Source organism: Embiotoca jacksoni, unplaced genomic scaffold (assembly GCF_022577435.1).
Source record: "Embiotoca jacksoni isolate LCO1_2020_lvr unplaced genomic scaffold, fEmbJac1.0.p SCAF_4, whole genome shotgun sequence".
Classification (NCBI taxonomy): Eukaryota; Metazoa; Chordata; class Actinopteri; family Embiotocidae; genus Embiotoca; species Embiotoca jacksoni.
The window spans coordinates 9,285,001-9,309,765 of record NW_027185392.1 but is presented as its reverse complement, the minus strand read 5'-3'; the positions used below and the strand labels follow the sequence as shown (position 1 = coordinate 9,309,765).

At 41.0% G+C, this 24,765-nt stretch overlaps 2 protein-coding genes and 1 long non-coding RNA gene across 5 annotated transcripts in view; 2 read left to right on the top strand and 1 right to left on the bottom strand.

Moving 5' to 3' along the window:
- Positions 1-2,251: 2,251 nt before the first annotated feature.
- On the top strand, positions 2,252-9,407 carry LOC138209599 (GTPase IMAP family member 8). The gene is made up of 8 exons (XM_069168287.1): positions 2,252-2,367; positions 3,183-3,517; positions 3,766-3,876; positions 4,204-4,326; positions 6,218-6,584; positions 6,699-6,752; positions 6,885-7,222; positions 7,405-9,407. Exons 2-8 carry the CDS (start codon positions 3,185-3,187, stop codon positions 8,878-8,880), a joined length of 2,802 nt encoding a protein of 933 aa, XP_069024388.1. The 5' UTR covers positions 2,252-2,367; positions 3,183-3,184; the 3' UTR covers positions 8,881-9,407.
- Positions 9,408-11,623: 2,216 nt separating this feature from the next.
- lyl1 (LYL1 basic helix-loop-helix family member) lies at positions 11,624-18,622 on the bottom strand. Of its 3 annotated transcripts, none has more exons than XM_069167946.1 (5): positions 18,367-18,622; positions 18,044-18,281; positions 15,162-16,884; positions 13,632-13,729; positions 11,624-12,962 (listed from the first exon to the last, which is right to left on the bottom strand). In XM_069167946.1, exons 3-5 carry the CDS (start codon positions 15,953-15,955, stop codon positions 12,436-12,438), a joined length of 1,419 nt encoding a protein of 472 aa, XP_069024047.1. In that variant the 5' UTR covers positions 15,956-16,884; positions 18,044-18,281; positions 18,367-18,622; the 3' UTR covers positions 11,624-12,435. The 3 variants fall into 3 exon arrangements, with proteins under 3 accessions (XP_069024047.1, XP_069024049.1, XP_069024048.1); XM_069167948.1 differs by having other exon boundaries at positions 11,624-12,959; XM_069167947.1 differs by lacking the exon at positions 18,367-18,622 and having other exon boundaries at positions 18,044-18,351.
- The window catches only part of LOC138209395 (uncharacterized), a 13,060-nt gene continuing 5,591 nt past the window's right edge, over positions 17,297-24,765 (top strand). Inside the window, exon 1 of the long non-coding RNA XR_011179157.1 lies at positions 17,297-17,532. This is a non-coding gene — a long non-coding RNA (uncharacterized lncRNA). The remainder of the gene's footprint in view (positions 17,533-24,765) is intronic.

Sequence of the window (24,765 nt, the reverse complement as noted above, 5' to 3'; positions counted from 1 at the left end):
TCCTATCAGTGCTGCGGCTCACCTACACCTCCTGGGGGAATCTTTGTCCCTGATTGGACAGCATCTTCAGGAGACCGATGTGAGTACATTCATGTTTTCTTTTTTTTTTAAACCTGCGTGATGATATCTATTTAGAGGATTATTCTGTCTTATTTCGGAGTGGTGTATTGCCTATTAATGTGGCTATTGTGACATCTATAGGTTGTGTAACTTTACATTTTCAACCTTGGTTTTAAATAGTAAGAGAAATTAGAGATTCATAGAGTATATTGAGTAAAGAAATGCAAGCTCCCTGCAGATTTCCAAAAGCTGCATTTTTGTTGAATATGAGTTTGAGCTGAAGTAAACAGAGGAATAAATTTGTGAGCATTTTTAATAGTTAATGAAGTGACTGTCCTTTGTAGTTGGATTTCCCCATTTTGAAACTGTCAAGTCCAGATATGACTCTACTATTTCTTGCTTTTTGAACCCATACTTATACATGTTCCTCATCTTGTTCTGCTTCCCTTCAACTTGATTAACAGGCTCTCTGGCCCAGTCACTGAGCAAATGTCTGTGTACTTGCAGAAATAAATAAAACAAATAGAGATTAGTGAACACAGCAGCTCACTTAACCAAGCTAACTCTCCACCAGGAAGAGAAAAATGCAGTAGGAGCAAGATAAGATGGAAATAATACAAGAACTTTATTGTACCAAACTGCACTAAAAGATCAGACTAAATAAGATTGGTAACGACTCCCTGTATGTACCTGTAATAATATGACAACAAACCGACTACTGGATCAGGAGGGGCATGGTTTGTTTCTTGTCTAGAAAATATCCAACATATTTAATGCCTTTGGGGTCATACCAGCATCTTTGTGCTTCTCTGCAGAAAGTGGCGTGTATTTCGAGCAGCCTCTCTCTACTCTTGGACTCTCTGCTGTGTGCCCTGGCTCCACTCATCTGCCTCACCACACAGATACCTGAGCTGAGGAGCTGTACACAGCACACACAGGTAAGTAATGCCATTACTTAACAGTGCACACCACATACCTTACACATTTTTTTACATGCACATACTCTCACGTAAGGGAAACGATTATACAATAATATGTAAAACACCTGTTTTTAATCATCCTTTTTAAGGCCTCGACTCTGGAAAACATTGCGTATGTGATGCCTGGGCTTTGAGTGAAAACAGAAGACCCCACTGGTTGTACACAGCAAAAACATGCTAAAAGACACATTAGGTTAGATTACACTTGGAAATTAAGTATCAAATTTATTTTGTTTTTCAAAGAATATTTGTTTTCACTATACTCTGCATTTTTTTTGTTAATTCCAAATTAATGTTTAATTCAAGTGCCTTGCACTGGTTATTTAATTAAACGCTTTATGTTTGAAGACTCCATTGTGCTATTTTTTTTAATCTAATATTGACAAGACATTTTGTGTCACTGGAAAAGTGGCGGGTTGGTTTACAGTGAAGCTCTGGCATCACATGGTTATGGCGCACCTCTATAACAAAGACATTATATTCATATTTGAATATAATATGAATACAGTTTCCATACAATGTTTACAGATTGATTAAAAAAAATCTGAAAAAAAATACAAATGCACAGCTGATAAATCTTGTATATCTTGGATGGCAATACATGTGACTACACATGAAGACTAGACAGTTGTGGCACAAAGCCACTAATTCCTTCCTCAACTGCTTTAACAATTAATACATTTAACAACTGTCTTTTAAAAAGTTTTTGTAGATAATGCAAAAGTCACAAACTCTGATGGATTGAAGTTTTATGTTTCAAGATTTTCCTACAGTATGTAGAATAAAATTACAAACTGTTTTGTGATTTCCCAAATCGAATCAATTAAACACAAGCAGGGTCATGTTCCTCTTTGATTTCCTCTCTTCAAACATTGTTATGACTGTTGGGGGACATGTCCTCGGTCCTGACTGAGCATGACAACAGAATATTTACAGACACCAGCTATTATCCCTAGGGACCATGAACCCTGCAGCACTGCTTCTCTGACAGGCATCCATGAGTTTTGACACTTAATGGGTGTGCTAGATAAAACTACGTTGGAATGATTCACCTCCTCCACCCCATCTCGGAATGCTCAGCAGCCCACAGACAAAGAAACCTGTTGTTGTGCACAAAAATATTCTTAGGAGTGCGATCGTGTGCGCATGGCTTTAAAGTTGGGAGTGGTGAGAAAAGGTAGCTCCCTGGCAGGGAAAACCTCCCCTCAACAGGCAGCTTTTACTAGTTGACTGGGAAACAACATGTACTGAAGTTGTCTGGATGAGAGACGTGAACTGAACCAACAGAGATCACACGAATACAACTTCAGAGACCTCAAACACTTGAGTAAGTATGTTTTTTTTATTGTTTAAATAGTGTATATATTCTCTTAGACGACATGTAGATGTAGTAATCTCAACATTACAATATTAACTGTAGCAGATGTGTGTTGATTTATGGAGCTTATGCAGCATTTCTTGGCTATTACCATTTCACAGCAAGGAATAAACTGGTGTTATGTAATGTGCAATATCTGAGGACATGTTTTTTGTGATGTCAGCTTTGAACAAACAAACTGTCGTGGAGTTATGCCCTTTATGTTCAGTTATAGTTTAATGCCTACTTTTAGTTTGTCTTTAGTGCTAAATATGTTCATGAAATACTACACTGTTGTGTGGTGTCACATCAAGTTTGTTGTACAATATGTTCAGTCCTTATTTTTGAATGCATTCATCTTTTAGATGTATTTTGTGACTGCTTGCGTATCAGTCAAAATATAAGAGCCCAGACAGAATGTAGCTCAACAGGACTAGCAAGGTGTGGCCTATCAAACAGGAAAAAGAGATGTGGTGTGAAAAGGAAGAAAGGTTTCAGTGAAAATAAAGCTTCAGCAAGGGAAAGCACAGCCATTATCAATTATCTTTATTCTTGTCTACTCATGCATACCAGGTGAAAGGATATAGTGAACATGGAGGAAAGAACATTTTTTATTCTGTTTCCAGCACTTAAAGGAACTCTAATGCTATAGACACTCGTGTTACATTTTAGAAGTTGTACATATATTACATGTTGTCAAATGATTAAATGAATAAATGATTACAAAATAATGAACGAGTTAAATTATTTTTCTGACCCCTTCCTCTTCCCTTTTCTCATGTCAGGTATGAGTCAACACTTCAGAGAGAGCAACGACAGGTCCTCTCCCCAGGACCTGGGGTTGATTCTGTTGGGGAATATTGGATGTGGAAAAACGGCATCAGGAGACACTATCCTGGGACAGCTGTCCCCCGTCTCTCCCAGTGCCTCTAGGAGCTGCCAGCTGCGAGAGGGCTTCAGTGAGGGCAGGGGCGTTACCCTGGTGGAGGCTCCAAGATGGTACTGGAATGGTGGCAAGATGGAGGACAGTGTCAGAAAGGAGACAGAGCGAGCATTGACTCTGATGGCATCAGGCCCACACGCTATTTTGCTACTAGTGCCTGTCAACCAGTTCACAGAGGTTCGTCTTATGTTTGTCAATCCAGTTGTGTTTGAGTTTTTATGGCAGTATTTTCTGTTTCTGCTTGTGAAATCCATTGATGGCATCTGATACTGAATCTAAGAATTCACATTCTTGTATTTTTTTTAATGTGCATTCAAAATAAAAAGGTTTCAATTACAAGAAAATGTAGCTTGTATACAACAACTAACAGGTGACAGTGAATTTATCAGCAAAATGTTGTAATTGGGACTCTGTTTTGTTCCTAGATGGAGGGTTGTGTGCCTGCAGAGTTGGAGGAATTGTTTGGGGAGGATGTGCTGGATCACACTCTGGTCCTGCTGACCTGTGGGGACTACTTGATGGGAAGAACAGTGGAGGTAATACAGATGTACACCTACAGTACTCCATGTTTCAGATCATCTTTTAAAAATACATTTATTTGTGTAGTACTATGGTACCACACAATCAGGCAGAGGGCAGAAATGTACTCTTACCTTTTACTGCTGGCTCAGCACCTCACATCACTCTTTGTATACTTTTTTTTTTTTTTTAAATGAGGGGAAGACTGCTTCTTTCAGACATTCTTGCAGTATTTTCTCACCTCTCACTGTGTCCAAATTGGACGATTCAGTCAGTTTTAAAAGCAGGAAAGTTGCAAAATATTTCAAATCTAAAACCATACATGCCAAATTGTTTTACCACAGGAATACCTGCAGAAAGAACACCCAGGCCTGAGGCAGATAATTGAGCGTTGTGGGGGGAGGTATCATACCATCAATAATCGTCAGCGACAGGACAGGGAACAGGTCCGTGAGCTGCTGGAGAAGGTAAGATTTACTGAGTAGTGTCAATGCAGAGTCGATTTTTAGGATACTTAAACACTTGAAATGAGGTATAAGTAGATTTTGTAATTTTGCTGCAGACTTTTCCACTGCTCAAAAAAATAAATAAAGGGAACACTTAAACAACACATCCTAGAAATCAATGAATGAAATATTCCAGTTGAAAATATTTATTCATTACATAGTAGAATGTGTTGAGAACAAAATAACATAAGAATGATCAATGGAAATCAAAATCATTATCCCATGGAGGTCTGGATTCAGAATCATACTCAAAATAAAAGTGGAAAAATCAGATCACAGGCTGATCCAACTTCTGTGGAAATTCCTCAAGACAAGTCAAAATGAGGCTCAGTAGTGTGTGTGGCCTCCACGTGCCTGTATGCACTCCCTACGACGCCTGGGCATGCTCCTGATGAGATGACGGATGTTCTCCTGAGGGATCTCCTCCCAGACCTGGATCAAAGAATCAGTCCATAGCATCAATGCCTTCATCATGCAGGAACTGCTGACACACTCCAGCCACATGAGGCCTGGCATTGTCATGCATCAGAAGGAACCCAGGGCCCACTGCACCAGCATATGGTTTTACAATGGGTCTGAGGATCTCATCCCGGTACCCAATGGCAGTCAGGGTACCTCTGGCCAGCACGTGGAGGGCTGTGCGGCCCTCCAAAGAAATGCCTCCCCAGATCATCGCCAAACCGGTCACGCTGGAGGATGTTGCAGGCAGCAGAACGTTCTCCACGGCGTCTCCAGACTCTGTCACATGTGCTCAGTGTGAACCTGCTCTCATCCGTGAAGAACACAGGGCGCCAATGGCGAAGCTGCCAATTTTGGTGTTCTCTGGCAAATGCCAATCGCCCTGCACGGTGTTGGGCTGTAAGCACAGGCCCTACTTGTGGATGTCGGGCCCTCATGCCACCCTCATGGAGTCTGTTTCTGACAGTTTGAGCAGAAACATGCACATTAGTGGCCTGCTGGAGGTCATTTTGTAGGGCTCTGGCAGTGCTCCTCCTGTTCCTCCTTGCACAAAGGAGCAGATAGCGGTCCTGCTGCTGGGTTGTTGTCCTCCTACGGCCCCCTCCACGTCTCCTGGTGTACCGGCCTGTCTCCCGGTATCTCCTCCGTGCTCTTGACACTGTGCTGACAGACACAGCAAACCTTCTTGCCACAGCGTGCATTGATGTGCCATCCTGGATGAGCTGCACTACCTGAGCAACTTCTGTGGGTTGTAGACACCGCCTCATGCTACCTCTAGTGGTGAGGGCACCGGCAAAATGCAAAAGTGACCAAAAAAAAAATCATCCAGAAAGGACGAGGACAGAGAAATGGTCTGTGGTCACCACCTGCAGAACCGTTCCTTTATAGGGGTTGTCTTGCTAATTGCCTCATTTCCACCTGTTGTCTGTTCCATTTGCACAACAGCAGGTGAAATTGATTCACAATCAGTGTTGCTTCCTAACTGGACAGGTTGATTTCCCAGAAGTGTGATTGACTTGAGTTACGTTGCATTGTTTAAGTGTTCCCTTTATTTTTTTGAGCAGTGTATTTTTTTTTTTTTAAAGTAAAATAAAGTTTTATTGGTACTGCACGTGTTAGAGCTCTTTGTTTTAATAATTTCCTCTGAGACAGTTGCTGCGCAGGCATGCTATTTTTCTCACCGCCACCCTGTTATACATTCATGAACTCACACCCAGCGGCAGTCCGGACTGGTTTGGGTGTTAATGATTACTTTAATTTACCTGTAATCTTAATTGACATAAGAATTCATTCCACTTTGGTGAATTATTTAACTCATGCCCCTATACTCACATTTAAAATCACTATATTAACCTGCAGTTAATGTTTGTTTATTTATTTGACTTTATAACAGGTGGACGGTATGGTGCAGAAAAATGGGGTATACCAAAAGAAAACAGTCCAGGAGAGAGAGTTGGAGAGACGGGTGAAAGAACGAAAGCAAGAACTTATGGAAAATTACAGAGCTCAAAAAGAATCGAAAAGAAGGGCCGTCGTGTCGACAAGCGTCCAAAACACAGAAACACTTGATATAGGAGAGGAGTGCATCAATGTTTTGGAGAGGAGGAGAAGAGCAGAAAGAGAGGAAATAGTGGGTAAAGTAGGTGTGAGCGAAGTGTCTAACGGGCTTCATTCAACTCCAGCACCGGAGCGGCAGTCGTATTCAGACCCTTGTGTTGACAAGCAGTTGAACAGGCCGCCCAGTTTCCGACTGAATGCAGGTAAATACCAATATATAACTGGGTCCTGCATTCCATTTTTGTATGCTGATTTGTTTTGCATCATAAAAAGAGCAAAAATATGAGTGAAGCTCATGTTGTTTTTTCTGTCTGTAGATGGAGCCTTACTCTCACAAATTTCTGAATCGACTCCGAAAATTATCTCGACTTGTAAGTCACTGGGGCCTTAAAATGACGTCACTGTAATCAACAGTTCACTCGTATGATATTGTCTATTGATAAACTGTCATTTTTTTAAGATGTCCATATTATTGACTCTGGATTTTAATTAATTGTTTCCAGTTCACCACAGGATCAACAGCTTTGAAGAGAGGTCACCTGAGGTGTCTCCTACCTCTTCTTCGCACTCACCAGTCTTCTCCGCCCTCACCTCCCCAACTTTTGCCGCTTCTCCTTCCGTGTCCTCCTCATCCCCTTCATCCCGCTCATCCCCATCATCCTCCTCATCCTCCTCATCCTCTCCGGAGCTTCGTCTGGTGTTACTTGGGCGATCTGGATCGGGGAAAAGTGCTGTTGGCAACAGCATACTGGGGCAGGAGGTGTTTGAGTCACATCCAGACAGCCTCACAGCGATCACCCAGGAGTGTCAGAAAAAGAAGGCGCTGGTTGAAGGAAGAAGGGTCAGTGTTTTAAAAGTCATGAACATGCTGTTTGCCTGCATATTTTCATTTTTCTTTCACTCGTTCCACAACATGCTTTTGCTGAAACCTTCATTTTTTTGTTGTTGTCATAAAACAATACAATCTGGCAGATTTTCCAACACTCAGCTCTTCCTTGTGTGTGTCCCCTCTCTAACCTGTAGGTGGCAGTGGTGGATACTCCAGACTGGTTCAATTCAGAGCACACTCCCGAAGAGGTGCGAGCTCAGATCTCCTCCTGTGTTGCTTTGTCCAGTCCCGGACCCCACGCCTTCCTCCTCTGTGTTCCCTTAGACCAGCCTGCAAAGGCCGAGCTGCAGGCTCTCGGAGCCCTGCAGGCTGTTTTTGGGCCGGAAGCAGTCCAGAGATATACTCTGGTCCTCTTTACGCATGCTGATCGACTGAGTCCAATCGGGAAGGCAGGAAACGAGAGCGTGGAGGCGTATATCGCTGGTCAGCGAGGGGATTTGTTAAAGCTTGTCGAAAAATGTGGGGACAGGTTTCATGTGATGGAGATGGGAGGAAATGGTTGGGAGAAGAGGAATGTGGCAGAGCTGCTGGAGAAGGTGGAACAGACAGTGAAGGAGGCTGGAGGGCAGTGTTATTCATGTCCTGCTTTTCAGGAGGCAGAGGACAGGGTGAGACAGAGACAAGTAGAGATAGCAACGGAGAGAAGAGGCAAAAAGACAGAACAAAAAAGTGTAGATGTTGGACAGATCAGCACTGAAAGGGGGGCGGTGTATCCCTACATGCAGGCTGTAGCTGAGGCAGAAGAGGAAGTGAGAGAGGAGGAGATTGAGAAAACAAGGGATGAGGCAGAGATCAGTGTACGCAACATGAATATCGAGAGCCTTCCTCCTATTACACTTTCCAGCATTTCCCCGTCACTTCTCCATTCCATTATGGAGAAAATGCAGTCTAGTACAAAGAAGTTACCCAAGCTGCTGGCAGATGGCTCTCTTTGGGTTGGAGAGGGAGCAAAGAGGGCAAAAAGTAGTCCAGTGTGGGGAAAAGTCAGCACTGGTGCCCAAAATGTCCAGAAGAGGGTGGTTGATAGTTCTGTGTGGGGGAAGATGGGGGCTACTGCAGGACATGTCTCCAAAGCAGTAGGAGGTAGAGTTCCCAAGGTAGTGGTGGATGGTTCTGCATGGGTGGGATCTGGAGCGAAAGCAGCAACAGCAAGTCCTGTGTGGGGAAAAGTAGGTTCAGGGGCCAAATCTGGAGCTAAACTGATGGCACACAGTTCAATGAGAGTTGGGGCTGGAATTGGTGCTGGTGCAAAGAAGGTGGCACAGAGTCCAGTGTGGGGGAAGGTGGGTTCTGGGGCCAAAGCAGGAGCTAAAATGGTGGCTGAGAGTTCAGTGTGGGAGAAAATTGGGACTGCTGCAAAACAGGTGCCCAAGGTTGTCATTGGAGGTGCATTGCTGGGTCTGGTGCTCGGTGTGTTTTTGGGGGGTGTGATTGGTGGAGCTGTCGGGGCAGCTGCTGGATCTGCAGTGACTGAGGTGGGCAGACGAAAATTCAGCAACAAGAACGCATTACAAAATACAGATGAGGCTGCAAGAAATGTTGATAGAACAGTGAACAAAAGCATTGACGCAATGGTAAAACAAGGAGAGAAACTTTTGAAAACTGAATGAAGGACTGAAAGGAGCATGTATATAAAATGTATCACATGTAAAAACATAGTTCTTGTGAATACGTACAGTCAGAATATATAATTCAAAAACAGTGGCAAACACACACTTGTTTCTCTCAGAATATTTTCTTTTGAGATGATTCCCAGCTACGGTTTTATCCCACTATTTAATTGTTTTATTCCAGCATTTATTAATTAAGGATGAGTGTGACATTTTAAAGGGTGAATATCACCCACACAAAATATGTTGATATCGGGGTTGTTCTTGCAATATATTTGAACGTTCATATTTTGACACATTTAACTCAACAAACTGATTTGTTGGAGCTTTATTTTGTCTACAAGTTGTGGCAAATTCTTTGATTATTACTCCATCTCTTTCTGTAAGCTGTAAATTCAAAAAGGGGTCATTCAGTAAGTCGTACACAGAGAGTACTCGGTGCTTTCTTCTAATTTTGTAACCTTCGGCATCTCATTAAATTGTTCATTGCAAAATAATTGTATCTTTGTCTGTTCTGAGTGTTGTAAAATTTAGCATAGAACATTAAAATGTCTCAGTACACATTTATATGTAACTGATGGACCGTTTTATCATTACCTGCAAAATAGTTTTTCACTATTTCACTTTTACTTTCTTACTTAGGTTCTGCATTTCCTCACACAAAACAGGTAAAGAGCTGTGTCCTTATTTTCAGCAATTTAAAGCTGCTTTAGGACCACAAACCCTAACGTTACCACTTTAATGGGACGTCTAGGTTCAGTCTGCACTCAGATGAAATGGAGCTACTGGTAGTTCTGTGTGCAAATGGGTACAACAGAGGGTTGGTGGAGGTAACAGCATTATCTCGAAGTCCCAGGCCGGCCAGCGTCACCCTGTTTTGGCCTCCTGTATCAGGAGGACAGAAGGTTAACACTCCAGCCGTCCCTATCTGCATTATAATGTTTCAATTTTACTGAACTGTGTTAACTGTAATATTTTCTATAAAATCGTGCGGATCCTGAAAAACACAAAAACCTAAACTACCTTTTTTTCCCGTTTAAACAGTCTGATCAGGTAAATTCAGGTGACTAAATTAATGGGGAAACCGCAGGAAAAGCGCCGGTTTTGTTCACAAGGCCTCGTTTTAAATAAGTCTCCAATAAGCCATGACAATGAACCACTGTGCACAATACCGACTCTTCCCACCTAAATGAAATGCAGCCATCTTTAGTAATAGTAATTACACTTGTGCTTTTTCTTATGAAACCAGCCAACATCAGTAACAGCAGGAAGCAACTGAGAACTTTATGCAATGAAATCTGATGTTGAAATCGTATTGTTAAATAACTTAAATCAATTGTGTTTTGCAAAATTGTTCATGTGTTTATCTGCAAAACGCGTTAATACTCTCATTTGTGTGACCCCTGCCTCAGTCTGTAATCCTTTCTGTGGTTTCGGAGTGAAGCAGGGTGGGGACAGAAAAGCTTGGCACAGCACAGCGGGCAGAGGCAGCCGTAGCAGTGTTGTGAAAGCAGCTCTTCCTGTTGTGTGATCCCGAAACCGGGTGTTTGGGGGTTCCCAGAGCATCCTGGTGGCAGTTTCGTCTTCTTTTTTTTTTTTTTAACCTCTCCCTTCTTCCATGCAGCAGTTGTGACCCAACATGCCCAAACACCCATCAACATGTACATACACCCCCACCACTTCTCCAGGAAGCTCGTTGGCCATCAATGAGACAGCACTAACTGTAGGCGTTTCCTGGCTACTTGATAGAGACAAGCTTGCAGGCAAAGACACACCAGCACCCGTGCCACAGCTGCAACTTTCCCCCACCTTTTCACTTTTTCCTCCACCATGCTGAACCCCATCTTTGACCGCATCCCACATCCACCCTACCCTTCCTCAAACACGACCACACACCCACAATTCTTCTGTCATATAAGAATTTTGCGAGGTCCTTAGCAAATCCATTTGATTGCTTACACACACACACACCCACACACACACCCACACACACACACACACACACACACACACACACACACATACACACACACACACACAGTGTGCAAAAACATATTATTGGTTTTGTACTGATTGTCTGCAATGTCTGTTACTCGTGTGCTAGTGGTTACATATTTAGTTTTTCCCATTTGAGCAGTTCTTTAAAGCCCTTTTAGTCCTCTTACATGTATGAATCGTGCTTTACAAATATAGTTGTTTTTTTAGTACACTGTAAATTTGCTGCCTGGGAAAACACCAGCACTTCATCGCATAATGATGAAAACAACAGTTTGTTTTCCATTGCTAGGATTGTGAAAGAAAAGTCAAGGAACATTGCATCCGGCTTCTTCGTGTCACATCACTAATTCTTTTTTTTTAATCTTTTGACTGTTGTGTATTGCTTTCTTGTTAAAAGCACCATTATCAATCTTTCATTGTGGTGAACAAAATGCAGTTGTGCTTTGGCTATTCAGCTCATATAATGTGTGGTGACAGGACATATGACCTATGTGCATATATTATTGTTTAAAATAAATATTCAAAATAAGGTAAAATTAGGTACATTTCCACCCATCATAAATGTGACAATTTAGCATTTTTGTATTTAACATCTGTTGGGTATTATGATCATCTCACAATAAGATTAATGAACAGTTTGAGAAGACTCAAATGTCCCCAAAACCAAAGCGGTAAAACATTTGGAAGTGTTGCAAAATCGTGCTGACAAAGAGCAGTCTTTGGAGCGCAGTAAGAGGATGTCAAATAAGGAACAGCAAACTAAGACACTTTATTTTTGTCTGGGACAAGTGTGTCACAATGTCAGGGTGGGTCCTGCTTCTGTGACAATAAGAACAGCAGGGATATTAAAAACAGCAACTTCCATTCATGAATGCATGCCATGCATTTCTCTGCAGGCAGAGCAGGCAAAGTATGTGGCACTCAAAGTTACCATAACTGAACCGAGGCATTTATTTACATGTAAATGTCTGAGAATGTATTCAAACTGGCACAAAATACCAGATTTTTATCCTTCTCATTTTTATGGGTCCCATTTTTATGGGTCCTACAGAGGTGGATTTAAAAATCCTGAATTTCCCTGATTGTTTGATTTTTATTGACACATAAAAATATTTTCTATCTAAACCTATCCAGAAACAATCTAATTTGACTTTCAGGAATCTATTTTGTATCATTCATCCGTGTTCTTGATCCATAATGGTTACATGGATTGTTGTAACGGAGATAGAGACAGATTGGTTTGAATGTTCTGTGAAATTGCATGCCTCAGCCTGCCCCAAAGCACAGTTTGGTGTTTTACTAAAGCACAGAGCCTCACAGTCAATGTTAGCACTCTACTGGAAAACACACAGAGACTGTTAAAATACCAAAATCCCACCAAAAATCCCACTCTTACATATTCCTGCTGCTTAGGAGTTCATCTTCAAGCAGTGGGTGACTGAAGAAAAAAACCACACTGGTTCCTCAAACACATTGTGTATTTTGTGGATCCTGTCTGTTGGTGTGAAATTTAAACTCCCATTGAGTCCACACCTTATTGTTTCCTGTCTTTTGGTGTCACCGCTCATCATTTGTAGCTGCCGTGATCCTTATCTGACCCTTGACCTTTCCCAGAATTTCATGGGTCACCAAAGAGGTCTTTGCCTCACAGCTTTCCTCACTGTCCGTGTCTCCATAGCAACTGGATGTTGCTGGTGAATTAGCCAGGGCAATGACTGAGTCAGTTGAGTCTCTGTCTCTACGGGCTGCTGCCATGGCGGGACGGGCTGTTGCAGGTGGAGTGTCGCACTGAAAAAGGGGGTTTGACTTCTTGCTGTCCATCCCAGCTACCGTGCTCTCATTATCAGCGTCGTCCTCAGCTGAGTCCCTGTTCTTGTCCTGGGCCTGGTCATTGAGCAGAGTGACCAGGAAGTTGATGTACTTCACAGCCAGACGGAGGATCTCATTCTTGCTGAGCTTCTTGTCAGGCGGGTGTGTGGGAATGAGTTTTCTCAGCTCGGAGAAAGCCCCGTTCACGTTCTGCTGTCGCCAGCGCTCTCGACTGTTGGTGAAGACACGGCGGGCAAGTTTCTGAGGAGGACCTGCTAGGAACACATAAAAACAATGTAAATGCACGGGACTGTGAAAGATAAGTTGATATCCAATTTACTTACCGTCATCAAATGCCATAAAATGACCAAACCCAACCATGATTGGATTCTTCAGCACTAACAAGAAACCAAAGCCAGACTTCTCTGTCATTAGACCTCTATCATTGTCCGAAAACACGTCTGTGAGCCAGGTTCTGTTATTACCATGACTATGAACACTATATTTTATTCACAGTTGACACCGTGTTGCTGTAACTACTCAGTTGTCTGCCACTTTTGTATTGCAGAAATCAGACTCCAAACAAATGCACTTTTTACCTCCATTTGAATAACGTTGCAAAAAAATTATAGTAAACAGATGTTTGAGGGAATTATTTCACTTTTTTAAAGATTTAAATATTTTTGAGTCATTTTTAGATATCTATTTCTCCAGCAGTTACAAATAGTCTTGGAGCTGAAAACCACAGATAGGCAGGGCATTGAAAATGGAAGGTAAAAATTATAAGTGACTATCACATTGTTGGTGTAGTTTTTTTTCATGGGACGTAATGGCAGTGTAAAAACACATAAATAGCAGCAATTCCTCCAATTAAGTTTGAAACATGCAAACTATGGCTGTCTCATTATTGATCTAATCCCTTGTTTGGTCTGACAGAAACTCACATTCATTGATCTCCATCTCAAAGTGTGAAGACGGCCTCCGCTTGATTCGACTGTTGCTGATAACACCATAGCTTCCTCCAGAGGCACCCAGGTAAGAACTGAAAACAGAAAAATATGTATTATTATTACTATTTTTTAAACCATTTCCAATAAAATGTTCACAAAATCAAATTTACAGAAATCTTTAAATTATGCAAAAAAGGAGATAAATCTCGGAGTGGAGGGAGAAGGCAAGAAGATAGTAGAAGCCATGAATGGAGGTTTGACTATGGTGGTGGCGTTGATTGAGTGTGCATGCAGAGTTTTAGCCCAGTCTCATTAAGCCTGGTTACTAGCTGATTCTACTTCAGGGGGATGGAATAGATCAATGCTCAAAGCTACAAACAAACCAGAGAGAAAAGGGGAGAGGATCCTATTCCCAGACCTCCATGACAGATGGGGACGCCATAGATGTATCCACTGTGAAAAAAGTCCCACTTTTTACACAGTGGATGCTCTTCTGTTACACAGACACTGTGTGGAAAATCCTTTTTGGAGTAGAGAAAAGATGAACAGTAGGAGGGCTTTGATAAAGACTGCAAATGAATGCCTTTCTTCATGAGAGTAAACGAAGAGTTGCCAACTCCTCGAGCCCAAAAAGAGCCTTAAGAGTACTGTTTTGTCGCCTTTTGTCAGTTTAATGACTAAATTTAGCTGTAATTAAAACTAAACGCACACAAACAACATTCAGTGATTCAACTTCTGTTCAGGAACCAAATATTCTGTTGAGTAAATTTAGCGTGAGAAATGTGAGATTCCTTTTATAACAGCACACATCCTGCTGTCATTTTCACATATCAGTGCAGTGAAGCTGCTATCAATCATGATGGGAAGCCATGAAATCCCAGCAGTTGGGGTTTCATATGAAACAGAAACTTGGCATTGTTAGCAGCGAAGCAACATCATCACTCGTAACATCTCAGGAAGCTATATCGAAGATTTTACAGTTAAGCTATCCGTATCCGTTTGCAGGCCGAGTGAAAAGGAGGTGAACGAGTATGTGCTATCTGTCCACTGAGACTTCATACATTTAAATGTTCCATAAATCAGACTTTTCAATTGCAAATTTTCCTTTCATGTTCGAGTGCAACCTCCAGAATTATTTAGCTGCAATAAAAAAGATATTCCATTAATAACGTTGTTCATTATTCTCATTCTGCCATAACACTGAGGATAACACTATTAGTGCTGTAATAACACTGTAGTTTTCAATCTCTCTGGGTTGGAACCATATAATGAGGTAAAAATACAAATACCCTTGATTGTTTTCAGATTTTACACCATTCATTGCTTCTTTTTTTCTTGTTAATTAGTCAGCTTTAGCTCTTTAGGCCTTCAGATGTTATTCAAATTAAACATTTAAAAAAAGAAAGCTACCTGTATGTGACAAAGAGTCAAAAGAGTATTAACTGCTTAATTGTTAGAGGTCATGAGGCTCAAAAGTTAGGAATCACTGTGCTTATGGATGAATTCAAATTAGCCAAATCTCACCTGCTGAAGAAGGGGTGGGCTGGCAGGTACTGCTGAGGCAGCAGGGGCCCCGGAGATGCAGCTGGGGGGCCTCCAGGGCCTCCAGCAGATCCAGAAGCTCCAGGGCTGATCACAGGTAAACAGCTCAGCTGACTGCGGCGAATGTCTCCATGGGGCCCGTGTAGGAGGTTGGGAATTGGGTGGAGGGCAGTCAAAGGCGTGTTAGGGAGCGGGAGAGGGGGCTTGCTGTGACCGAGGCTGATGACTGGAATGTGGGGAGGAAGAGAAGAGGATGATGAGGATGAAGGGAAGGACGCTGTGGAGGTGGAAGGGGGTAGAGGGCACAGGGAAGTCTTGGCTGGTGCTGGGAGGAGTGGCGGTGGAGAGCAAAGAGTTGAGGACCCATTGGTTAAAGCAGTGGGGGTGGTGGTGCTCTTTGGCCCCCCTGGTTTTTCCTTGGCCTTGTCCGTTTCCATGGCGATGGGCTCAGGTGCAGCAGCTGTATCTGCTTGGTGATTGGTTAACACCGTCGTCGGGGTGATGGGGGACTGAATCGAGCCAGCGGTGGGGACATCCGTGTGTCCCCTGTGCCCTGTCTTGTTAGTAGGATGTGGGCTGCTGAGACCATCCAAGGATGATAAAGTCTGGCTCTGAAGGTGACTGTGCTGCTCCATGGAAGCACGGGATGGTGAGGAGGGAGAGGAGGAGAATGAGGAGGAGGAGGAGGAGGAGGAAGAGGAGGAGGAGGAGGAGGAGGGGCGAGGTAGGTCGTGAGGTGAGGCAGGTGGGCCAGTGGAGTTCAGCTTCTCCATCATGGTGGTGAAGTCTTTTGAGAAAACCTATGTCAATGTCAAGCTGTTGTTCCTCTCAGCTGCCCGGGGGTGGGTGTCTCGTCCCTGCTGTGTTTTTATATTAGTTAGAGAGCCACTAATGTGTTCATGTCTTCCACCTGCAGCTAGTCCTACAGAGACTTTAAACCTCTCCTAGCTAAGTCTTCTCCATGAAGGCGAACTCTTTATTTATTCTTCCTCTCTCTGCTTTCCTGCATATTTGGAGTGTTTTTGCTTCTCTATCTCACATGTAATGTAGATTTTCTTCTGACAAACCCGACGTCCTTTAATAGCTCTAAATTGCAAGTGTCCGCATGCAAGTCCTCTATCCGTCAGTGTCTTGCCTGGAGCTACAGCTTCCGTCTGATCGAGATTAAGTCAATTTTATAGACCAATATCACAAATCACAAATCTGCCTCACAGGGTTTTACAGTCTGTGCAGCATATGACACCTTCTATCTTTAAAAACTAGATTTGGATAAAAGTCCTTAAAAAAAAATAAATCTAATTTCTATACAACCTCCTGTTATGCTGCTCTAAGTGTAAAGTAAATTTCAGTCTGTTTTCATTCCCTCACTGGAGCATTGCAGATGGTTCCAGTGAGACAAATGTTTGGATTTGTACGTACATGTGTTGCAGTGTTGAATGAAGGGCTACTTCTGTGTGATTGTGTCTGGATCCAGTGTGTAGCAGAATTGGCTGTTGCGGTTTGATGTGAACTGGATGTCTGTATTTTGTTTCACAGTACATCCTGAGCAGCAAATTCTAGGTTTTGAATGAGTCTCCAGCGGCTGCTCTTAATGAGTCTGTCCGTCTACCCGTGTGTCTGCTTGTATTTTGAGGATGTGAGTCAAAATTCTTTTAAGGATTGAAAACGTCCCAGATCGTTGAAGATTGGATTGATATCAAAGAGTCTGTTGAACAAAAGAAAAAGAAAAAAATGCACTCAGGATATAGTATTTGGTGTATATTTAGTATAGGCAATAAGATATGAAAATCTGTTCCAAAGGTCAGTTTGTACGTAAGCAATACAATAACTTGTGCTGGTTGTTGTTTGAGGTTTCCTCAGTGGAAGCTGGGCTACAGTCAAAAATCTGAATTCACTTAATGGAAATGTATTTCATACCTCAGTTTTGATGGGAGCTTAAATGCTGAATACCAAGTCAATTTGCTGTAATAGTGAATGGAAATATTTGTTTGTACTCTGCTCTGCAAAGTGTCAGGCTCTGATGATTCCTCAGGTTTTGCAATCGCATTTGTTCCTGTTTTGTCTTTTCTTGTGGTCTTGTCTTCATTTTGGACAGTTCCGTCTTTTAGAGTGATGAAGAGGCACGACATAGTTTTTAACATTATAATTTTGCAGTAGTGATATCTTTGCATTTAGTAAAAATATCTCCGTTTAAAAAAAAAGAAAAAGAAAAAAGCCTTAAAGATCTGCACAGAAATAGAGGAGCAGATTAATATTCAATATTTTTTTCAGTAGGACTAGCCTAAGGTGAAAGGAACTGCACAAATTTGAAGGATAATTCATTTTGCAGTAGAACCCAAGAAACAAAGCAATCGTAAGTTATATTTTTGTTTTTCACTAAAAGCAATCATTTAAAATTTTGATAAAATATTTAATTAAAATCTTTATTAAAATAAATATTTCATTGCCCAAACAATGTAAATATATCCAATGTGTCTTTCCATTCATACCATGTTGCCTTGTATATATTTAGCACAGCAAGGTGACTGTCTCAAAAATATAATTGATATTTTTGCAGAATTTTATACTTTCTGACAAACACGATTAAATATAAAAATTTCTGTCTTAATCTATTTGTCACGAAATGAAAAAAAAAATGTCTTTATCATTTAGAGAATTTTGTACCGCGTCAGTGAATTTTATTAAATGTACCAACATTTGCTGCATACTAAATAACATATGGCAAAATTAACAGAGATCTCTATTGGAAACCTCTATCGGATGTATTATTATCATTATTTGCAATAATTCTCACAGGCTGCAAACCACTTGTACTGTGTAGAAAAATGGAAAAAAAGAAACAATAAATATACGTGAATACTCACAGATACATTTTGACATCCAGTGTGGCTCGTCTCTCTGTCATGCAAAATCCCTTAGAGTTCAAGTGATCTGTGAGCGCACATGTTGTATCTGCTCATTGCTTAACGTGCTCGCTCTCCTCCTTCAGGTCGCTCACTGTCCACTGCAACCTGTCAGCGTCTGTTTGTCACTTTCTGAGCTCAGAACCGGAGCCAAACGGCCTGACGCCGCTCGACACACTCTTTATACTCGGGTGAATCCCTTCAAGAATTAAAAATAATTATAAATAAAAACCAGTTGCAAAGACATGAAGTCAGAACGAGGCCAAAAGACCGAGAAAACATACATGTTTGCTTTTCGTTGGAAAGTTGCTCCTTTGAACGAAGACGTACTCAAAGCGTGGAGATGGATGGTGCGGATCTCTGCCATCCCCTCCAGTCCATATGTCATTCTCACCTCTCTTTCTCTCTCTCTTTTTCTCTGTCTTTCACTGTCTGGTCTATCCCTGTCTGTCCCTCGCTAGCTGTCTTTGCCAAGAAGACACAATGCTCTAGTTGGTTGCCAGAGTTCTGGTACTGGTAAATGTGAGGTGGGAATGGGAGCGAGAGAACGGGGAGAGAGAGAGAGAGAGAGAGAGGGAGAGAGAGGGAACCATTTTGCAAGGAGAGTTTTTCCGCTCCCTGCTGGACAAGAGGATGTGCGAGTACAATATGGTGGCTGCTGATAAGAGCTCAAAAGCTGCCTGTGGCCTGCAGATAAGGAACCTCCACCACCACCCCTCCTCCTCCACCACCACCAATACCCACACACACATACACACACGCACACCAGCAGGTTCACACCTACATGCATGTATGCGCACACACACACACACACACACACACACACACACACACACACACACACACACACACACACACACACACACACACACACACACACACACACACACACACACTGCACTAGACTGGTCAGTCCCAGACTTTGACGCGATCTGGACTGTTATATAACAAAATATGAAACAGAAAATGCACATGCTTATTCATGTATACATACGCACACATACAGAGAATGTGCAGACTTACACGTACAAAAGATAGCACAGTCACTTGGGAAATCTCCTACTGCAATATCTTTGTTCAAAATGTCTGCTGTTATTTTTGTTTTCACATGTTGATTATAAGCAAAGAATATCCCCAATAATGTGTTATACAAACACTTAATGGTTATACTTAAAGGATTTCAGACAAATTTAGTCAGTTGATTCATTCATTCATTCGCTGACTGAAATTAACTGTGTTGATAAAAAACTAGCAATTGTTTCAGTCAAAACTTAACATATTTCTTGGTTTAATATCGCCAATTTGAGGATATGACATTTTTCTTTGTCATATATAAAAGTAAAGCAAATATATTTCAGTTTGTTGTATCAAACTATAATTAGACAATGCCGTTTCTGGCTCCTGGAAATTAAAATGGGTATTTGTTATTATTATTATATTTTTAAGGCTAGACAAAGCAACAGGACGTTTAACTGAGAAAATAATTAGCAAGGCAGTGGTGGAAGCCTGCTCAGGTCTTACCAATACATCAAAGTAAAGTAAAGTAAAGATACTCCATTACAAGTAAAAGTCCTGCATGCAAAATCTTACTGAAGTAAAAGTACAGACGTTTTAGCAGCAAAATGTAGTTTAAGTATTGAAGTAAAAGTCCTGGTTTGGTCCATCTGACTGATATATGATTATATTTGATAAATGTGAGGGGTCGTCCGATGATTACTGGCAGAAGAGAGAATGAAAAACTAAGTTCTGGTCCGCAATTCTGTTTTCAGTTTTTGGACTTTTTCTCTAATCTTTAATGTTTGGTGAAAAATGTGATTATTTGAATTTTTGTTATTTTTTTTTATTGAAACCATGTGACGAGTTTAAAGGGAGAAGTCACGGTTTGCTGGAGCTGTTAACAACTCAGACATAGATCTGAAATTTTAAAAGATTATGATATTATCCATTGTCACATCTTCATCTTAAAAGTAGCTAAAGCTGGTGAATAGATGTAGTGGAACATAAAGTTCAATATTTCCCTCTGACACGTAGGAGTAAAAAGTAGCATAAAATCTACTGTGAATGTACTTTGTAACTTTGCACCAATGTAGCAGGGTATGTGGTGTATTTAACTGCATTATACTGACACAAATGGTCTTTATTTATTGTACTCGTGACAGAATTGGTGTCTCTGGTTTGTGCTATGACATCACAGCACACCTGGGTTTCTGATGACCAATACACAAGTTGTCATTGGGGTAACTTTCCTCTCCAAGAGCTCCCAAACTTCCTTCCTTAATCCACCTCTCACCCTTTCTCCTCTGTGCTCACCCATTCCTGTTTGTGTCTTCCCAAACTCTCTCTCTCTCCCTCTCTCTCTCTGTGTCTCTTTCAGCCTCAGGGTCAGCACTTCTTTTACATTCCCTCAGTCATTTCCTTCTTAGACAGACTGAAACACAAACATTATAAAGGCTTTACAGTTACGTGACCTTCAAGGTCCTGGGAAACAAAGCAGTCTGCTGAATAACTGCTCAACAAATCTGTCATCACCTTTATCATCATTACCATTATTGTTTTTTCATTTTTTTTTTTTTCATTTACAATCATACCATCATCATCATCATTAAGAACAATAACTACTGGATCTGAATATGCAGAAATAACACTAGTCTAGAATTGGAGTGCAGACAGTGTCATCTATTGGTCGTCACACTTTTTGCGTCGGACAGCTGTGGTTCTGGTTGATAACACTCTATGCTAGAATAACGTTGTAGTGGCACCGATGCGCCTGCATGAATTTGCCTGTAATATATAAAAAGCTACACAAGGGACAGAAAGAAATCCTTTGGGATTAGCTTTTTTCTTGTTCTGTACAGTATACCGTGTGCTCCTGTTAAAAATAATCACATCTAATTCTGTCACCTTGTTGTATTAGTCGTAAAGCTTTAGTTCTTTAAAAGTGTTCATTTTATGGCTGTCTTTTTGGAGTTTATTCAAAATATGGATACTGAAAAAAAATGCCTCTAAATGCAGCTCTTTTTTGTGTAGACTGATTTTGCGGATGAGAAATCTAAGGCAAATATTTTCATACAGAAATCAAAGTTAAAAGTTAAGACAGAAGGAGTAAAATGGGCCATTTTGATATTTTGAGGGGTTGCCATAGATTGGAAGGGGGGAAAAAAAAGAAAGTAAAATATGAAAGATAGAATAATAGTTTTAATGCTGTCAGTGATTTACAATTGAAGACAGGTGAAAATTGAAGCACTTTCATAAAATAGTGAAAGAAATTAAACAAACAACCTTGACTTGTTCGATAATAATGTCTTGAGCAATTATAACTAAATATTTAAACATTTTTAAAGATGGCTGAATATTTATTCTTTTTGTATTTTGTGTTCCTGCAGGCAGCTTCTCAGTTTGTTGGATTGTTAAAATGAAAAGTTAGAGTTATATTTGAGTTTTTGCTGAAACAAATGAATGCTTGCATGTGAGGTAAAGATTATTTTACTATATGAAAAAAAGTCAAAAATCCTTATGATTCCCAATTACATAATAATTAACTTAATAAGAAACTGTTCGTCACAGTATGGTGGCGATATGCTTGGTTTCTCCAAGGCTCTGCTGTTAAGTAAATCTGATGAAACCCTGTGAGCCACAAAACAGTTTACATTTTGGGTTTCCCCGACTGAAGGTAAAACCCTGACTTCTCAGACAATCGCAGGGCAAATCGTGAACTCACTCATTTAAGGCCCTGCGTGAACACTCAAACTGCAAATGGGGTAATAATATTAATAGAAACAAGAGATAACAGACGGCTTCCGCTTTTCCCCTGAGTGAGGAAGAAATCAAGAGAGGATTGTTTTAATCATAGAGCGCTGCTGTCGCGCCCCCCCCCCCCCCCCCCCCCCGGCTACCTTAAAATACCCCGCTCAATAAAAGGAGTATCGATGGGGGAGCCTTTGTGCATGTGTGAAATGAGTGTGTGCGCATCTGCTGAAACAGTGATCTCCTTGCTTGGCCAAGTGAGCATGAGTGGGTGAGGAGAGGAGAATTAAAACCTCGTGGGTTTTTGTGTACTATAGAAAAATGCCAGCTTTGAATTGTAGTTTATTTGGACCTGTGTGTCATGGTAACCGACACAAACGGGTAGCAGAATTCAGTGGACAGGTCAACAGAGCTTCAAAACAGTAAAATTAGTGTATAAACCTATTCGGTTCAATGGAATTGCAAGCGGTCTTCACAATTTTTGAAAACTTTTCAACAAACATGAGACATTTTCACCTGCTGTTGGGTTAGACACACCCTGCTGTGTCACAGTATGAACTGCCTCTCAAAGAGTTTTGTAGACAGGAGTTGATGGTGCAATCTCTTATTTTATATAAATTAAGGGCCCTTACCCTAACAAGCAAGGGAACTGGATTTTTTTTTTTTTTTTTGACCTCTTTGTTGGGCCTTTATTGAATAAAATGATCAACAATCCCAAGAAAGAGATACCAGAAAATAGCAAAAACAGAAGAGCTTCTGTGACTACTGCTGGCCACATAGCGTTAGCTTGCCTGCTGTAGTAGTTCACCAACTTGCCCCACAAGGAGTATCTCGTTCTATGAATTCATAAACCCAAATATTAACAAAGACGTGCAGGGGAATTTTGCTATGTGAAATCCTGGTGTGACCAATGTTTTGAAATGTTGTTTGGTAAGACATGATAACACGTACTGAATAGCAGCTACTGTAAGGACAATAGAGTCACCCCAACTAGCGTGTTGAACGTACTATCATTTTCCCACATCCCTTGACTCACATTATTTTAAAGGCATCATCATTGGGTGACCAGATGGGGCTTAAATATTTTAAATGAAATAAAGAAAGAAAGAAATGTCCATTACACATTGATTGATCACAAGTATAGCTAACATTAGCCACCATAAGCTACTGGTAATACCAGACCAACTCGCTAGAAATAAGTTCTCTATTACTTATAAAATAAGTTTACATTTCAGTTTCATAAAAGGAGCATCATTTTAGTTCATCTTTCAGATTACACCTCAGAGATTAAGAGAATTTAATTGTTGTGCTTTTAAAAAGTAACATTATGACACCAATATTTTTGACCTTGAGAATGCAGAGTAAGCTTAGAGTCCTAAAAACCAAAGGAACATACAATGAGGACATGCACATGCACAAGAAAACACATACACACTCCCCAAAGTGGGCTCCATGGCCACACTTCCTCCACGGCATGTAAACACTATTGTGCGCCCGGCGATAGGGATCACTGGAACTTAATTGTTTGAGGCAATATTCACGGTGCATTTCATGGAGAAAGTGACAAACAATGCTGCGAGCGCTGGCCGGGACAGACGCTCTCTCTCCTCCACAGAGACTGATGTCAACTTTGTTTATTTTTCCTGATTGTCCTGGAGACTTGCCATCCAGCCACAGTCCAGACAACACAGAGAGATTGGGTCTATGTTGAGATTCAGGACAAACACAAGGATGGTTTTACGCTGAATCAAATCTCATTCACCTATAAAACATGACATAGACCTGATCCACTTCAACAAGCCTCGGCAGTTGTTTGATTCAACCACAGGTGTCACAAGGATTAGGCCACTGCAAAAACAATAGGAAATATTATTACAACACCGGAGCAGACAGATTTATTTAAAATGTTTTGTATGAAAATAAAACAACAGTCTTGTGGAAGAAAAACACAATGTTAGGACATTTTCTTTTGCATCACATTTCAGTATTTTTTCTGGACTGGAATATGTAAAATGAATAAGTGAAAATTCCTGAATGCCTTTTTAACAGTAAATCAAGAAAACATTTAAGTGTGAAGATCATCTGTGTGTCAAGAGAAAAAAAACAGTAGGTAGCATGAATGCAGCAATATGAACATAAACCAAAAGATTTCAGTTGAAATATTTCAGCCGAAATGATAAAAGAATAACAAGAATATCAATGGTTCATTGTCATTTTGTAGAATGACACAAATCATTGACAGCAAAATATTTGTTACTTTGGGAACCAAGGTGTAGCTAGACGAAAATAAACAGAGAAGACAATAGCTGTAAAAACACCATACGATTTATAAAAATAATATAAACAGCAGTTGCTTTTTTTTTTTGCTCATTTGCAGCTTTGACACTGAAAAGAGTCAAAAGTGTCAGGCTGGTGAAGAAAACAGCTTTATAATTTTCGACACAAATGCAAAAGTGCTCCCTAACACCTGCTTTGAAAAGTCAGTGGAGTTCACCTTTAATTTGTGGAGAAGGTCATTCAAGAGAAAAATGTTTTAGTTCATCCTCACTGATATCCTGTGATATGGAGGCATCATCACTGTTGATTTTTTTTTTTCCAACAAAAAATCCACTTCAGAAATAAGATTAGCAAGGAACCTTATTCTGATCTTCTGTCGGTGTAAAGTTAATGGTAATCCTGATTACTGTAACGGCACCTCATACAGTGTCGACGGTCACACATCGCTCCGTTCCCAGGATGCACCTGGCCAAGGGCGAGCAGGCGGACGTGAGGGACAGCTGTTTCCTGTGCACACTTCCTGGTTTGACAGAGAAGTGGAGGGGAGGATTGTGGGCGGGGATTTCAGAGGGGGGGGGGTAGAGAGGCAGGCTACAAGGGTGGGCAAAGAGGTAGATTAGGGTGTTTGGTGAGCCCTTTTCCAAACAGGAAATATCTGCCAC

Coding starts and splice junctions, on each gene's coding strand:
- lyl1 (XM_069167946.1), bottom strand. CDS start 15,955: ATGATGGAGAAGCTGAACTCCACTGGCCCACCTGCCTCACCTCACGAC. Junction 13,730..15,161: donor GCCCACCCCTTCTTCAGCAG/GTGAGATTTGGC, acceptor TTCTGTTTTCAG/TTCTTACCTGGGTGCCTCTG. Junction 12,963..13,631: donor TGAGATGGAGATCAATGAAT/GTGAGTTTCTGT, acceptor ATGTGTTCCTAG/CAGGTCCTCCTCAGAAACTT.
- LOC138209599 (XM_069168287.1), top strand. CDS start 3,185: ATGAGTCAACACTTCAGAGAGAGCAACGACAGGTCCTCTCCCCAGGAC. Junction 3,877..4,203: donor TGATGGGAAGAACAGTGGAG/GTAATACAGATG, acceptor GTTTTACCACAG/GAATACCTGCAGAAAGAACA. Junction 6,585..6,698: donor CAGTTTCCGACTGAATGCAG/GTAAATACCAAT, acceptor TTCTGTCTGTAG/ATGGAGCCTTACTCTCACAA.